The sequence below is a fragment of the Salvelinus alpinus genome, chromosome 1, assembly GCF_045679555.1.
Source record: "Salvelinus alpinus chromosome 1, SLU_Salpinus.1, whole genome shotgun sequence".
Taxonomy (NCBI): domain Eukaryota; kingdom Metazoa; phylum Chordata; class Actinopteri; order Salmoniformes; family Salmonidae; genus Salvelinus; species Salvelinus alpinus.
Window position 1 is genome coordinate 96349786 of NC_092086.1, and position 17482 is coordinate 96367267.

A 17482-nucleotide genomic window follows, 5' to 3' on the forward strand; every position below is an offset into this window, starting at 1 on the left:
GTCGACACAACCTGAAAGGCTGGTCAGCAAGGAAGAAGCCACTGCTCCAAAACTGCATAAAAAAGCCAGACTACGGTTTGCAACTGCATATGGGGACAAAGATCATACTTTTTGGAGAAATGTCCTCTTGTCTGATGAAACAAAAATATAACTGTTTGGCATAATGACCATCGTTATGTTTGGAGGAAAAAAGGGGAGGCTTGCAAGCCGAAGAACACCATCCCAACCATGAAGCACGGGGGTGGCAGCATCATGTTGTGGGGGTGCTTTCCTGCAGGAGGGACTGGTGCACATCACAAAATTGATGGCATCATGAGGAGGTGAAATTATGTGGATATATTGAAGCAACATCTCAAGGCATCAGTCAGGAAGTTAAAGCTTGGTCGCAAATGGGTCTTCCAAATGGACAATGACCCCAAGCATACTTCCAAAGATGTGGCAAAATGGCTTAAGGACAACAAAGTCAAGGTATTGGAGTGGCCATCACAAAGCCCTGACCTCAACCCTATAGAAAATTTGTGAGCAGAACTGAAAATGCGTGTGCGAGCAAGGAGGCCTACAAACCTGACTCAGTTACACCAGCTCTGTCTGGAGGAATGGGCCAAAATTCACCCAACTTATTGTGGGAAGCTTGTGGAAGGCTACCTGAAACCTTTGACCCAAGTTAAATAATTTAAAGGCAATGCTACCAAATACTAATTGAGTGTATGTAAACTTCTGACCCACTGGGAACGTGATGAAAGAAATATAGGCTGAAATAAATAATTCTCTCTACTATTATTCTGAAATGTCACATTCTTAAAATAGTGCTGATCCTAACTGACCTAAGACATGGAATTTTTTACTAGAATTAAATGTCAGGAATTGTGAAAAACTGAGTATAATTGTATTTGGCTAAGGTGTATGTAAACTTCCAACTTCAACTGTGTATTGAAAGCAGGTGCTTCCACACAGGTGTGGTTCCTGAGATAATGAAGCAATTAGTGTCATGTGTAAAAATGCTAGGCAGGTCATTCTTTTTAGCTGCTATGGCTATGCCCCCATAGGTTGACAATGTCCCCATCAACAAGGCACGAGTGGTCACTGAATGGTTTGATGAGCACGAAAACAATGTAAGCCATATGCCATGGCCGTCTCAGTCACCAGATCTAAACCCAGTTGAATACTTATGGGACATTCTGAAGTGGCATCCGACAAAACACCAAATTATGGATATTCTCATGGTAGAATGGTGTCCCATCCCTCCAGTAGAGTTCCAAACACTTGTAGAATCTATGCCAAGGTACATTGAAGCTGTTCTGGAGGCTTGTGGTGGTCCAACGCCCTATTAAGAAACTGTATGTTGGTGTTTCCTTTATTTTGACAGTTACCTGTAGATATAGTATACCTATATTATAATATTTGATTTGCTTAATTGAAAAAACTGAATTGCATCATATGGCACCCCTCTCAAGAAGTGCTGAATGCTCTAGTCATCCTTGTACCTACCAAGTCAACAGCACGAGAGAGAGAGAGAGAGAGAGAGAGAGAGAGAGAGAGAGAGAGAAAATTATGGTTGTACCTGTCTGGCCAACACGCGTCACGATTGATAGGAACATCACAGCGGCACTCAGTTTGTCAATTTGCAGAGAAGAGAAACGTAGAGATAGGGAAAGGATGAAAAAAGCAGCATGGTTTATGCATCAGCAGTCCCAGATGTGTTGTTGGATAGAGAATATGAAGGCTCTTTGTTATATTTCACATTCTCATTGCGTGTATGACCCTGAGCGACTGGAGTTCTGCGCTCTGCGTTGAGTGGGGCTGACGAATGGGAGAGAGAGGGAGAGAAAAATGGGAGAGTTGGTGGATGGGAAAAAGGGAAGACGGAGAAATCAAAAGGGAGGGGGGGATAAAGAAATGATTTGAATATGAGAAATATGAAAGAGGGAAAAAGAAGATGCTGATAGAGTTAGTGACAGACACTCAGTAATGGAGTTTAAACAAACTGGAATGTAAATTGACTAGTTAACACCACCAACATCAACAAACACCACCCATTACAGCTATCACTGATTATGCCCCCTGTGTACATGAGCATTACCAATGTAATATTGTACAGTTTAATGTCATAATGTACAATACAGTCCAACCCCAGTGAAACTCACATGATAACTACATTAGCTTCATTGACTTATTGTCTGACTCCTAATGCCCTTCATTTATTTTGTGATTGAGGACCTCGTTTCCATGGTGTCCTTGTGATTATGAGTATAGGAAAAGGAATTGGCTGTGATTTTAGAGGAGCAATGCAAACCTCTGGGCTTCTTATTTACAGAAAGCTGACAGCAATACATGTGTGATATGGGGGGGATTCCAGATGTTCTTGTCAGAAACACATAGCTAGTAGCACCTGCAGGTGGTTCTGTATGTCTCAAGGCACAAGGTGAGACCCAAATGCAGACACAGGAGGCAGATGGTCAAGGTCTTAAACTGTTTATTAATCCAAATGGTCATGGACAGGCAAAAAAGTCCAAACCAGGTCAGAGTCCAGGAGGTACAGAGTGGCAGACAGGCTCGTGGTCAAGGCAGGCAGAATGGTCAGGCAGGCGGGTACAAAGTCCAGAAACAGGCAAGGCTCAAAACCGGGAGGACTAGAAAAAGGAGACTGCATAAGCAGGAGAATGGGAAAACCGCTGCTTGACTTGGAAACATACAAGACGAACTGGCACAGAGAGACAGGAAACACAGGGATAAATAAACTGGGGGAAATAAGCGACACCTGGAGGGGGTGGAGACAATCACAAGGACAGGTGAAATAGATCAGGGCATGACAGTATGTTAGTGGTAGCTGCACAAAGAAAAAGCTGTCGAAAGGAGGGAGTGGTATGTGGGAAATTCCATGGCAAAAGAATTACGCTGTGACTCTGACTTTAAAATGTTTACCAAAAACCATTGATTTCAAAGGTTAACAAACCACAGAACTCTATTGCCTTATGACTCATCCTGAATGTAATTCCGATGCTCTATCGATCGCCATATACATTCAGTCTGAATCTGCCACCCTAGAAGTCGTTTGTGTGACTTCAAAATGATTGGCGAGTTACAAAATAAACTAATCAGCGATTGGATCGTCTCCAACAAATCTGACCAATTGATAACATCATCAAGTAGGCTGGGTCTGGCCCCAACCCATCAGTTTCTGGGACCAATCAGAACAGTCAGAATGTGTCTCCACTCATCGTGGAGAATAAAAATCTGTTTGTTCGGAGTGGTGTAGATGGGTAGGCAGGCAAAGAATTCTATCCACAAGTACTACTTTGAACAATTTCCACTGAAATTTTTACAAAAACACATTTACAGAAAGAACTATACAAATACAAAGTTTGGTAACAGAATAAAACTGAGGGAGATGTTAGCGTAATTCAGTTTGCAAACTTTGCGTCTTCACAATTTACATTTTTTATATATTTTTTTTTTTACAGTGTAAATTGTTCAAAGTAGTCATTTTACAGAGTTTATGGTTTGTTAAACTTAAAAATATATATATTTTTTTGGCATACATTTTAAAGTGAAAAATCAGAGTCTCTTACGTTACTGTGGAATTGGCTAATGTGATAAATAAAATGTAAAGGTCTCCTAGGAGAGCTGACCGCACATGCGTGTGGCCTCCAACATAACAGCAGGTGCAGCACACATTTCAGAAGCATGGTTATTCTTCTGTGTGAAAGCCCAGTGTAACGTCTGCTTCCAACTCACACCCTCAAACATGTAGATCCTCTGAACGCAGCTCACTTTCCAGCCCACTTTCCAGCTCACACTCTCAAACACCTAGATCCCCTGAATGCAGCTCACTCTACAGATCCCAATCACCTGAATTCTAATCACCTGTTCACACACCTGTATGTCATTATCACACACTATTTAGTTCAGTTCTTTGCATGCCATCACTGTGAGGTATTGTTTGTTTTGTGACATGTCTTTCTGCGCTTTGTTTTCTTTCCTTTAAAAAAAAAATATTTCTCCTTCTTCTCTTCCCCCCCCCCTTCTGCAATTTTCTCCTCCCGTGTATGATAGTTTTTGCCTGCCTTGCCTTTTGCCTTTTGCCTGCTAACGACGCCTTTTGCCTACTCCCTCCCTGTACTTTAGCCTATCGGATTTTCTGTTATCTACCTATTGCCTGATCTCCCAGACTATGTTACTAGCCTTTTCCCTGCCTGTACTGTTGCCCTTCGCCCTGCACTTGAATCCAGCTCTCTCTCCCATCGTGTTCATTACACACAGATAAATCTGTTTTGTCTGAGATACTTGTCACGGCAAAGGTGACCCCATAGACATGTTTATGTGAAATAGAAACAAAACATCAATCACTCATAATTCATTAATTATACAGAATTAACTAGGCAATTATGCAATTGTACACTAATTATCAAACACTAACTATGCAGTGTTTGTTGCTGTTTGTATCTATGGAGATAGCACGTAATGTTATTTGTTCCTTAATTAATATCAGTGACAGTTTTTTAATATCAGTGACAGTCCTACAATCTAAGCTAGATACCCTCAATCTCAGACAAATCATCAAGGAACCCACCAGGTACAACCCTAAATCCGTAAACATGGGCACCCTCACAGACATTATCCTGACCAACTTGCCCTCCAAATACACCTCTGCTGTCTTCAATCAGGATCTCAGCGATCACTGCCTCATTGCCTGTATCCGCTACGGGTCCGCGGTCAAACGACCACCCCTCATCACTATCAAACGCTCCCTAAAACACTTCTGCGAGCAGGCCTTTCTAATTGACCTGGCCCGGGTATCCTGGAAGGATATTGACCTCATACTGTCAGTTGAGGTTGCCTGGTCATTCTTTAAAAGTAACTTCCTCACCATCTTAGATAAGCATGCCCCGTTCAAAAAATGCAGAACTAAGAACAGATATAGCCCTTAGTTCACTCCAGACCTGACTGCCCTCGACCAGCACAAAAACATCCTGTGGCGGACTGCAATAGCATCGAATAGTCCCCGCGATATGCAACAGTTCAGGGAAGTCAGGAACCAATACACACAGTCAGTCAGGAAAGGAAAGGCTAGCTTTTTCAAGCAGAAATTTGCATCCTGTAGCTCTAACTCCAAAAAGTTCTGGGACACTGTAAAGTCCATGGAGAACAAGAGCACCTCCTCCCAGCTGCCCACTGCACTGAGGCTAGGTAACACGGTCACCACCGATAAATCCATGATAATCGAAAACTTCAACAAGCATTTCTCAACGGCTGGCCATGCCTTCCTCCTGGCTACTCCAACCTCGGCCAACAGCTCCGCCCCCCCCCGCAGCTACTCGCCCAAGCGTCCCCAGCTTCTCCTTTACCCAAATCCAGATAGCAGATGTTCTGAAAGAGCTGCAAAACCTGGACCCATACAAATCAGCTGGGCTTGACAATCTGGACCCTCTATTTCTGAAACTATCCGCCCGCCATTGTCGCAACCCCTATTACCAGCCTGTTCAACCTCTCTTTCATATCATCTGAGATCCCCAAGGATTGGAAAGCTGCCGCGGTCATCCCCCTCTTCAAAGGGGGAGACACTCTGGACCCAAACTGTTACAGACCTATATCCATCCTGCCCTGCCTATCTAAGGTCTTCGAAAGCCAAGTTAATAAACAGATCACTGACCATCTCGAATCCCACTGTACCTTCTCCGCTGTGCAATCCGGTTTCCGAGGCGGTCACGGGTGCACCTCAGCCACGCTCAAGGTACTAAACGATATCATAACCGCCATCGATAAAAGACAGTACTGTGCAGCCGTCTTCATCGACCTGGCCAAGGCGTTCGACTCTGTCAATCACCATATTCTTATCGGCAGACTCAGTAGCCTCGGTTTTTCTGATGACTGCCTTGCCTGGTTCACCAACTACTTTGCAGACAGAGTTCAGTGTGTCAAATCGGAGGGCATGTTGTCCGGTCCTCTGGCAGTCTCTATGGGGGTACCACAGGGTTCAATTCTCGGGCCGACTCTTTTCTCTGTATATATCAATGATGTTGCTCTTGCTGCGGGCGATTCCCTGATCCACCTCTACGCAGACGACACCATTCTGTATACTTCTGGCCCTTCCTTGGACACTGTGCTATCTAACCTCCAAACGAGCTTCAATGCCATACAACACTCCTTCCGTGGCCTCCAACTGCTCTTAAAAGCTAGTAAAACCAAATGCATGCTTTTCAACCGTTCGCTGCCCGCACCCGCCCGCACCCGCCCGCCCGACTAGCATCACCACCCTGGATGGTTCCGACCTAGAATATGTGGACATCTATAAATACCTAGGTGTCTGGCTAGACTGTAAACTCTCCTTCCAGACTCATATTAAACATCTCCAATCCAAAATTCAAATCTAGAATCGGCTTTCTATTTTGCAACAAAGCCTCCTTCACTCACGCCGCCAAACTTACCCTAGTAAAACTGACTATCCTACCGATCCTCGACTTCGGCGATGTCATCTACAAAATAGCTTCCAATACTCTACTCAGCAAACTAGATGCAGTTTATCATAGTGCCATCCGTTTTGTTACTAAAACACCTTATACCACCCACCACTGCGACCTGTATGCTCTAGTCGGCTGGCCCTCGCTACATATTCGTCGCCAGACCCACTGGCTCCAGGTCATCTATAAGTCCATGCTAGGTAAAGCTCCGCCATATCTCAGTTCACTGGTTAGGATAACAACACCCACCCGTAGCACACGTTCCAGCAGGTATATCTCACTGATCATCCCCAAAGCCAACACCTCATTTGGCCGCCTTTCCTTCCAGTTCTCTGCTGCCTGTGACTGGAACAAATTGCAAAAATCGCTGAAGTTGGAGACTTTTATTTCCCTCACCAACTTTAAACATCTGCTATCTGAGCAGCTAACCGATCGCTGCAGCTGTACATAGTCCATCTGTAAATAGCCCACCCAATTTACCTACCTCATCCCCATACTGTTTTTATTTATTTACTTTTCTGCTCTTTTGCACACCAGTATCTCTACTTGCACATGATCATCTGATGATTTATCACTCCAGTGTTAATCTGCTAAATTGTAATTATTCGCTCCTATGGCCTATTTATTGCCTACCTCCTCATGCCTTTTGCACACAATGTATATAGACAAATTTTTTTCCTACTGTGCTATTGACTTGTTTATTGTTTACTCCATGTGTAACTCTGTGTTGTTGTCTGTTCACACTGCTATGCTTTATCTTGGCCAGGTCGCAGTTGTAAATGAGAACTTGTTCTCAACTAGCCTACCTGGTTAAATAAAGGTTAAATAAAAAAATAAATAAAAATAGTTTGTGTTTGATTTCAGTCTTGTTTGGTCTGGCTCTGAACCAATTTACAGCTGGAGCTTCGGGTAGCAAAACAATAATTTTCAATATTTGGCATTGTCTGATGCCTCTGGCTGATGTCTCCTTTATTTATGACTGTCGAACCGATATAATATTTGAGTTTCTCTATGTGTCCACTTGTACCATCTGTTGCTGTGCTTACATTAGTCTTGGAGATGCATTGGATGACCAGGCGGACCTGTGAAATGTACCGTAGAAATCATAAACTCTGCACTCTGAAATGTGTGCTGCACCTGCTGTTATGTTGGGGGCCACACGCATGTGCGGTCAGCTCTCCTAGTGGACCTCTACATCGTATTAATCACATTAGCCATGCTGTGCAGCGTTTGTTTAGGCAGCTGGCCTGGCGCTACAGTCCCAGTGCTCCCTGGGAGAGTCTGGGTGTTTGTGTAGGCGACCTGTTGACTCTTCTGCACTGCGATGTGTTTGGAGGGAGGCCTCCTCTCCTCCACACCACGTCCTCTGTGGTCAGTAAGCGCACTTTATCCTCTGTTCATAAAGGGGATTTGATGACCAACTCACAGAATGTCATTTCATTTATTGACACTGATCCTATTGTGTTTTGAGAGGAGAAAGTTGACCCAGAAATCCTCTGAAGTAGTGTAGAGTTTTCACACAGAGGGTAACAAGGGGGAAGGGTATCCAGAGTGATAGGCATTCATCTTCTACTGGACCAAGCCGTTGTCACTGACGTTATTCGAGAGGGAGAGAGTAATGTGTGTGAAAGAGAGAAGGGGTGGAAAACTCAATGTTTTGTAAAGGAATGCGCTGATGGTTAGCCTGTGAGTGCTCATATTTTACTGCTGGTCTGTGCTGCTGTGTGTTGTACTGGTTCCAGAACTGGGCCGCTCGTGCAAGCATTCAGCTGGGCCGCCAGTGGCACACTCAGAGCAATTAGGGGTTGAAGGCAGAACAGAATCTGGGGGCAGGGAACGAAGGCTTTCTCCCACTGCACGAGAAATGCTGAGGTTTCTCTATATGGACACATAGGCAGAGAGAGAGGTTTCTTTATATGAACACAGAGAGAGAGAGAGAGAGAGAGAGAGAGAGAGAGAGAGAGAGAGAGAGAGAGAGAGAGAGAGAGAGAGAGAGAGAGAGAGAGAGAGAGAGAGAGAGAGAGAGAGAGAGAGAGAGAGAGAGAGAGAGAGAGAGAGAGAGAGAGAGAGAGAGAGAGAGAGAGAGAGAGAGAGAGAGAGAGAGAGAGAGAGAGAGAGAGAGAGAGAGAGAGAGAGAGAGAGATTATACGTGTCTCCTTAGTCAAGTACTTTTGCAGAACCAAAGCTTTTATACTTCTGGGGAATTGTAGGCTAGAAATGAAGATAGTCTGGCATCCCCCTCAGCCACGAAAACATGTCATATGAGTTACCATGTAGGGAGGCAGGATTTCAACTTTGCATTTGATGCATTAGCTAACCATTGATTGTAAGGTTGTTTCTCGAAAGGGCATGAAAGAGAATGTCCTCTTGTGATGAATTTCTTGCATCCTGCAAGTCAGCCAGCAGAGGGTGGGCTTGCGCTGGTCATGTAGCAAGCCAGAAAGAAAGGTTGGGATTCCACTTCTTTCGGTTCTTACAATAAACCCATCAAGCCCTCAGGAAAGAAATGTATCTTTATTCACACTTATCAATAGTAAAAAAATATATCTTATTTAGTTTATTTATTAAATATTTTCTCAGCATGCCACTTTTTTATCACATGAAAACCTGAAGCTTGTATTCATATAAAATGAGCTTTTAGTGTAGCCTATTCCTAGACCCCAAAAATACTCCAATGCATTTGAAGTAGCCTACATTCAAATTCATGCAATGGACTTGAAAATGAAATGGTCATTCTGTCTGATGTGCCATTCGCATAGTGAGACAAAGAGGTCCCTGGGTCGATTTGCAAATCTTCTTATAGATTTAATTAATGATTTAGAGAAGTGCAACACTGCTCCTGGCTAATCTCTTCAGAAGTGAATTTTAATTGGCTTATTAGGATACTATTTTGTGCCCAAGCGAGCCAAGCGAGGATTTAAAGGGCACATAAATGCAGGCACCTATGGCGTGTGAGACCTTGGTTCACACGGTCGTTTTGAATACATCTATGTCTCCCAGTGGGGTAAACGATGTCGTGCAGCCCCTTTGACTTTACATTGAATAGAAGGATGTAAGGGAACAAACAGCACCTTGTCTTTCAAACAATCCCTTTCACTTTATTAAACCCACACAGGGGACATCATTGGCTGTTGTTTCACTTTTCTTCTGCTGTTGTTTGGGTAGAGAACAAATGTGGAATACTGTTTTTTCATCACTTTTTGTTTAGCAAGTAGACGAATTAGATTTTTTTATCAATTTGGTTAGACACATTTAGCATAGTTAGATAATCATTCAAAATACACTTAATTGAAATTAAATTAATCAAAGTAGCCTAATTAAGCAGGATGCGAGTAGCTTTGGCTGACAACAATCATAATTGAGTAAAATAACATTCATGTTAGATTTAGGTTAACTTTTGGAGTAAACTAACATAGGCCTAACATAATAGGTAGCCTAATAAATTCAATGTAGGTTTCCCGTGTTAAAATAACCTCTATGGAAAACCCCGTCATGGAGTGGGAAGAGTGGTGCATACAGTACCAACATACAACCCTCACTGAGCGCACAAAGCACGAAGTCGGGTGAGCCCTGGCAGTTTAGAGAAACAACCTCAAACAGGCTACTGAAATCAGAAAAGTTACTAAACTGAAGTTGAACGTTTGGATTTCGGACTCTGCCATATCACTCATACGAAAGAAAACTATGCCAAAGTGGAAATAATATTTGATCACAGATGAATTCTGCTAAAACTTCAGCGTTTAGTCTTGGATTTACGAAGCTCACTCGGATCCGAGAAGCCCAGTTATGTGAACGATCTCGTAGGCAACCAGCATAATGTGACCGGGAGGTTTGATATGAGCTATCAATAAATGATTGTATTTGTGTAGAGAAATACCAATCGTCCCGCACGGAGTTATTCGGTGACTGGCTCTCACCATAGGCTACCCCAGCCCAGCGGACAGGCACAGAGAAGAGAGAGCAAGACGGCGTGATAGGCTGTTTCAACAGAAGAAGGAAACAGAACATCTATGAAAACAGAACAGAACATCTATGAAAATACTAATTTAGATTGAATACAATTCGTTTCCGTCCTCTGCTGCTTTGGAATGATGCCTGCGCGTTCTGTGGGTATTTACTTTCTACTCGGATTTATTCACATTTGTTCAGGTAAAGACAACACTATTTCACCTTAGTTGACTTGGGTTTTGACTTTATATTTTAATAGTGATGTTCCTGTAATATAATAGCGTATTTTTATGTGCTCTTGCGTTCATGAGTGTGTGCTTGTGTGTGGGAGTGAGAGATGGCATGGGTGGGGTAAGTTGATGAGTATAGACTGACTTGGCTATACACTTTAATATCATGCTTTGGTATCTGTTTCATCCTTTGACATTGTGTGCAAGCATGGCCATGTGGCATAAACTGGTCCTTGACCCAGGCAGCCTGTCTGATTTATTGCCTGACTGCTGACAGGAAGTGCCCTTATTGCTCTAGCTGTTTAAAAAGGTGTACTTATGAATCACTGCCATTCACATCAGCACAGATCCAGATATTAAGAATGAGACCATGTCCTCATTATATTGTTTTAGTGCCCTGACTCTGTGCTTTCTGCTGGGTAATCACCTGTCAGGGTGCCAGTTTTGCCACTTTCTGGTGTTATCCTTAGAGTCAATGTGATAAAGATTGTGTTGTGGTGTGTGTGTGTGTGTGTGTGTGTGTGTGTGTGTGTGTGTGTGTGTGTGTGTGTGTGTGTGTGTGTGTGTGTGTGTGTGTGTGTGTGTCAGTGTGTGTGCCAATCTTCTGAAAGCACCTGAAATCCTACCCTTTCAAAGAGTATCTTACATAATCCCTCTCCTCACCTGAACCCCCCCCCAAAAAAGACTAGCAACTTTCCTGAACCAACACTTGCACTTGAACCCCCCCCTCTCCCCCCCAACACGCACACCCTCCTAGCTCTGATTTTGCAGATTTATTGAGGAAAAGTGTACTTACTATGCCTGTGATATGTGGTTGTCCCACCCAGCTATCTTAAGATGAATGCACTAACTGTAAGTGGCTCTGGATAACAACGTCTGCTAAATGACTAAACTGTAAAGTGTGACAGAGAAATAGTTGTTATAAGGCTATGATCATAATAATCTTCAGGAGTAAATCAGGAGGGGAATGTGAAAAAGGGGCTGACCAACCGGTCAAAAGGGCTGACCAACCGGTCAAAAAAGGGCTGACCAACCGGTCAAAGGGGCTGACCAACCGGTCAAAAGGGCTGACCAACCGGTCAAAGGGGCTGACCAACCGGTCAAAGGGGCTGACCAACCGGTCAAAAGGGCTGACCAACCGGTCAAAGGGGCTGACCAACCGGTCAAAGGGCTGACCAACCGGTCAAAGGGGCTGACCAACCGGTCAAAAGGGCCTGACCAACCGGTCAAATGGGCTGACCAACCGGTCAAATGGGCTGACCAACCGGTCAAAGGGGCTGACCAACCGGTCAAAAGGGCTGACCAACCGGTCAAAGGGGCTGACCAACCGGTCAAAAGGGCTGACCAACTGGTTAAAGGAGCTGACCAACCGGTCAAAGGAGCTGACCTGCCGGTCAACACACACTCTCTGGTCACAGAGATCAGTAGCGGAGCTGGTTAATGACTAACAGTAGAAAGAGGCCCAGGTCAGTGGACAGATAGATGCCTAATGATGTCCCATTAACAGCACAGCTAGTTTGAACAGGTGAGGCTTTTGTACAGACTGATTTGCCCACATTGATATGACTTATCATCTGCTAACACTGTTAGGGATTTCTGACATATATACACACTCTCAATACACAAACCCCTTGCCTCTTCTGTTTGTTTGTGAATGAAAAAACTGTACTTAGCTATATGAACAAGGAAACATACTTATAATGGAGTTATGAAGACAAATGGTGTTTGAGAAACACTGATATGAGTATGTTAGATGGCAGCCCATTATCGGCTATATGTGTCATAGCTGGATTGTGTTGAGGAAGTGCTAATGACAAAGGGAAATCCACTAGTCAATGCCCCTTTTCAAGCTGGGCTGGTGTGAGTGTAAGTGTGAGTGTGTATGTTTGTGTGTGTGTGTGTGCATGGCCTCTTTAGCATCCCAGATTACAGGGACGCTGGAGGTAATAGGCCCATGATAGCCCAGAGGCCTGCTGTGCTGCATACCATCCCTTCAAAGTGGTCCCTGTTTACCAAACAGATTGTACTCAGGTGTTTCACACCATAGCTCTGCCAACCCTACTTGGACAGGTATTTGAAGAATGCTACCTTGTCTTGTCTCTCCCACTCCACAGCACATCAACAGACAAGAGAACCGACAACCATTAAGTACAACACAATAGACCTGTGCAGGTGTTGTGCCCAGAGGGCCTCTCAGACACCATACAGTAGCTTTGTGTAGCTGCCTTGCCTATAGGACAACCCTGCTATCAGACTCCCATTCCTCTTCTCAATGCTACATCTGGTATTGTAATTAAGTAATCCATAATACTGTAAATGATGCCCATTAAAAGCAGGTTCCTGCAGGAAAGGATTTGTTCCCCAATAAATCCTGATTATGCATCCCTGGAGTGACAACATGATGCTAAGCTGCCTTACCCCCAGTCCCACCCCTCCCTCCTCCTTCCTCCTCCCTCCTCCTTCCTCCCTCCCATGTTTTTAGCAGCCAACATTCTCCTTAATGAATGCTCTGTAAACACTCAGCCTTAAAATAGGAATCTTTCCTAAGAGAAACACATACAGTAGCAGTCAAAAGTTTGGACACACCTACTCATTCAAGGGTTTTTCTTTATTTGTACTATTTTGTAATTTGTAGAATAATAGTGAAGACATCAAAACTATGAAATAAAACATATGGAATCATGTAGTAACCAAAAAAGTGTTAAACAAATAAACAAATATTTTAGATTTTAGATTATTCAAAAGTAGCAACCCTTTGCCTTGATGACAGCTTTGCACACTCTTGGCATTCTGTCAATCAGCTTCACCTGGAATGCTTTTCCAACAGTCTTGAAGGAGTTCCCACATATGCTGAGCACTTGTTGGCTGCTTTTCCTTCACTCTGCGGTCCAACTCATCCCAAACCATCTCAATTGGGTTGAGGTCGGGTGATTGTGGAGGCCAGGTCATCTGATGCAGCACTCCATCACTCTCCTTAAATAGTTTAAATAGCCCTTACACAGCCTGAAGGTGTGTTGGGTCATTGTCCTGTTAAAAAACAAATGATAGTCCCACTAAGCACAAACCAGATGGGATGGCGTATTGCTGCAGAATACTGTGGTAGCCATGCTGGTTAAGTGTGCCTTGAATTCTAAATAAATCAACTACAGCGTCACCAGCAAAGCACCCCCACACCGTCACACCTCCTCCTTCGTGCTTCATGGTGGGAAGCACACATGCAGAGATAATCTGTTCACCTATTCTGCGTCTCACAAAGACACGGCAGTTGGAACCAAAAATCTAATTTGGACTCATCAGACCAAAGAACAGATTTCCACCAGTCTAATGTCCATTGCTCATGTTTATTTGCTCAAGCAAGTCTCTTCTTCCTATTGGTGTCCTTTAGTAGTGGTTTCTTTGCAGCAATTCGACCATGAATGTCTGATTCACGCAGTCTCCTCTGAACAGTTGATGTTGAGATGTGTCTGTTACTTGAACTTGTCACAACACAACTGATTGGCTCAAACGCATTAAGAAAGAAAGAAATTCAACAAATTAACTTTTAACAAGGCATACCTGTTAATTGAACTGCATTCCAGGTGACTACCTCATGAAGCTGGTTGAGAGAATGCGTTGAGTGTGCAAAGCTGTCATCAAGACAAAGGGTGGCTACTTTGAAGAATCTCAAATATAAAATATATTTTGATTTGTTTAACACTTTTTTGGTTACTACATGATTCCATATGTGTTATTTCATAGTTTTGATGTCTTCACTATTATTCTAAAATGTTTAAAAAATAAAGAAAAACCCTTCGAATGAGTAGGTGTGTCCAAACCCTTGACTGGTACTCTATATGTTTCCCTCCTTTGAATTTCGTTTTTTCTGGACTGTTGTTTCTAAGACTGCTTGTTATGTTGGGCTTGTGAATGAGTAAAATTGGTTTGAGATAATAGACTTGTGTCCAGACCTTGTTTGGCCTTTAGACTCTCTCAACCATACAGTAGCTGGGTCATTGGGGTGCCAGATATCTCCTTCTGAATGAGGTCAGAAGGCAGTGTGAGAGGAGAAGGGAACAGAAAAGAACGGGGTTAGAATATGCTCTGTCATTTGCGTTTCCAGAGGGGAGGAGAGCATGAAGACACCTGGCCTACCACTGCCTGGATAGATGAGCACAGGTCAGAGTTCACATGTGGGAACTTCCGGAACTTCCGGCGCCGAAAAGAGATGGCCGCCTCGCTTCGCGTTCCTTGGAAAATATGCAGTATTTTGTTTTTTTATGTGTTATTTCTTACATCGGTACCCCAGGTAATCTTAGGTTTCATTACATACAGTCGGGAGGAACTACTGAATATACGATTAACGTCAACTCATCATCGTTCCTACCAGGAATATGACTTTCCCGAAACGGATCCAGTGTTTTGCCTTCCACCCAATACAATGGATCTGATCCCAGCCGGCGACCCTGTGCGACGCCGTAAAAGGGGCAAACGAGGCGGTCTCGTGGTCAGGCTTCGGAGACGGGCACATCGCGCTCCACTCCCTAGCATACTACTCGCCAATGTCCAGTCTCTTGACAATAAGGTTGATGAAATCCGAGCACGGGTAGCATTCCAGAGAGACATCAGGGATTGCAACGTGCTCTGCTTCACGGAAACATGGCTAACTCAAGAGACGCTAACGGAGTCGGTGCAGCCAGCTGGTTTCTTCATGCATCGCGCCGACAGAAACAAACATCTTTCTGGTAAGAAGAGGGGCGGGGGGGTATGCCTTATGATTAACGAGACGTGGTGTGATCATCATAACAACACACAGGAACTCAAGTCATTCTGTTCACCTGATCTAGAACTCCTCACAATCAAATGTCGACCGCATTATCTACCAAGGGAATTCTCTTCAATCATAATCACAGCCGTATATATTCCCCCCCAAGCAGACACATCGATGGCCCTGAACGAACTTTATCTGACTCTTTGTAAACTGGAAACCACACACCCTGAGGCTGCATTCATCGTAGCTGGGGATTTTAACAAGGCTAATCTAAAAACAAAACTCCCTAAATTCTATCAGCATATCGATTGTGCTACCAGGGCTGGAAAAACCCTAGATCATTGTTATACTAATTTCCGCGACGCATATAAGGCCCTCCCCCGCCCCCCTTTCGGAAAAGCTGACCACGACTCCATTTTGTTGATTCCAGCCTACAAACAGAAACTAAAACAACAAGCTCCCGCGCTCAGGTCTGTTCAACGCTGGTCCGACCAATCTGAATCCACGCTTCAAGACTGCTTCGATCACGCGGATTGGAATATGTTCCGCATTGCGTCCAACAACAATATTGACGAATATGCTGATTCGGTGAGCGAGTTCATTAGGAAGTGCATTGACGATGTCGTACCCACAGCAACGATTAAAACATTCCCAAACCAGAAACCGTGGATTGACGGCAGCATTCGCGTGAAACTGAAAGCGTGAACCACTGCTTTTAACCAGGGCAAGGTGACCGGAAGCATGACCGAATACAAACAGTGTAGCTATTCTCTCCGCAAGGCAATCAAACAGGCTAAGTCCCAGTACAGAGACAAAATCGAGTCGCAATTCAACAGCTCAGACACAAGAGGTATGTGGCAGGGTCTACAGTCAATCACGGATTACAAAAAGAAAACCAGCCCCGTCGCGGACCAGGATGTCTTGCTCCCAGACAGGCTAAACAACTTTTTTGCCCGCTTTGAGGACAATACAGTGCCACTGACACGGCCCCCTACCAAAACCTGCGGGCTCTCCTTCACTGCAGCCAAGGTGAGTAAAACATTTAAACGTGTTAACCCTCGCAAGGCTGCAGGCCCAGACGGCATTCCCAGCCGCGTCCTCAGAGCATGCGCAGACCAGCTGGCTGGTGTGTTTACGGACATATTCAATCAATCCTTATCCCAGTCTGCTGTTCCCACATGCTTCAAGAGGGCCACCATTGTTCCTGTTCCCAAGAAAGCTAAGGTAACTGAGCTAAACGACTACCGCCCCGTAGCACTCACTTCCGTCATCATGAAGTGCTTTGAGAGACTAGTCAAGGACCATATCACCTCCACCCTACCGGACACCCTAGACCCACTCCAATTTGCTTACCGACCCAATAGGTCCACAGACGACGCAATCGCAACCACACTGCACACTGCCCTAACCCATCTGGACAAGAGGAATACCCATGTGAGAATGCTGTTCATCGATTACAGCTCAGCATTTAACACCATAGTACCCTCCAAACTCGTCATCAAGCTCGAGACCCTGGGTCTCGACCCCGCCCTGTGCAACTGGGTCCTGGACTTCCTGACGGGCCGCCCCCAGGTGGTGAGGGTAGGTAACAACATCTCCACCCCGCTGATCCTCAACACTGGGGCCCCACAAGGGTGCGTTCTGAGCCCTCTCCTGTACTCCCTGTTCACCCACGACTGCGTGGCCATGCACGCCTCCAACTCAATCATCAAGTTTGCGGATGACACTACAGTGGTAGGCTTGATTACCAACAACGACGAGACGGCCTACAGGGAGGAGGTGAGGGCCCTCGGAGTGTGGTGTCAGGAAAATAACCTCACACTCAACGTCAACAAAACAAAGGAGATGATTGTGGACTTCAGGAAACAGCAGAGGGAGCACCCCCCTATCCACATCGACGGGTCAGTAGTGGAGAAGGTGGAAAGTTTTAAGTTCCTCGGTGTACACATCACGGACAAACTGAATTGGTCCACCCACACAGACAGCGTTGTGAAGAAGGCGCAGCAGCGCCTCTTCAACCTCAGGAGGCTGAAGAAATTCGGCTTGTCACCAAAAGCACTCACAAACTTCTACAGATGCACAATCGAGAGCATCCTGTC

At 44.6% G+C, this 17482-nt stretch overlaps 1 protein-coding gene across 2 annotated transcripts in view; it reads left to right on the forward strand.

The window, feature by feature from the left end:
* The window catches only part of LOC139535481 (roundabout homolog 1-like), a 286286-nt gene that overhangs the window by 76381 nt on the left and 192423 nt on the right, over window positions 1-17482 (forward strand). The window contains exon 1 of one of the 2 annotated variants that reach the window (XM_071334925.1): window positions 9985-10607. The exons of the other annotated variant lie outside the window; for it this stretch is intronic. Within the exon in view, the coding sequence (XP_071191026.1) occupies window positions 10547-10607 (61 nt within the window). The 5' untranslated portion in view covers window positions 9985-10546. Of the gene's footprint in view, window positions 1-9984; window positions 10608-17482 lie in introns of those variants that run through there. 2 annotated transcript variants of the gene reach the window in all.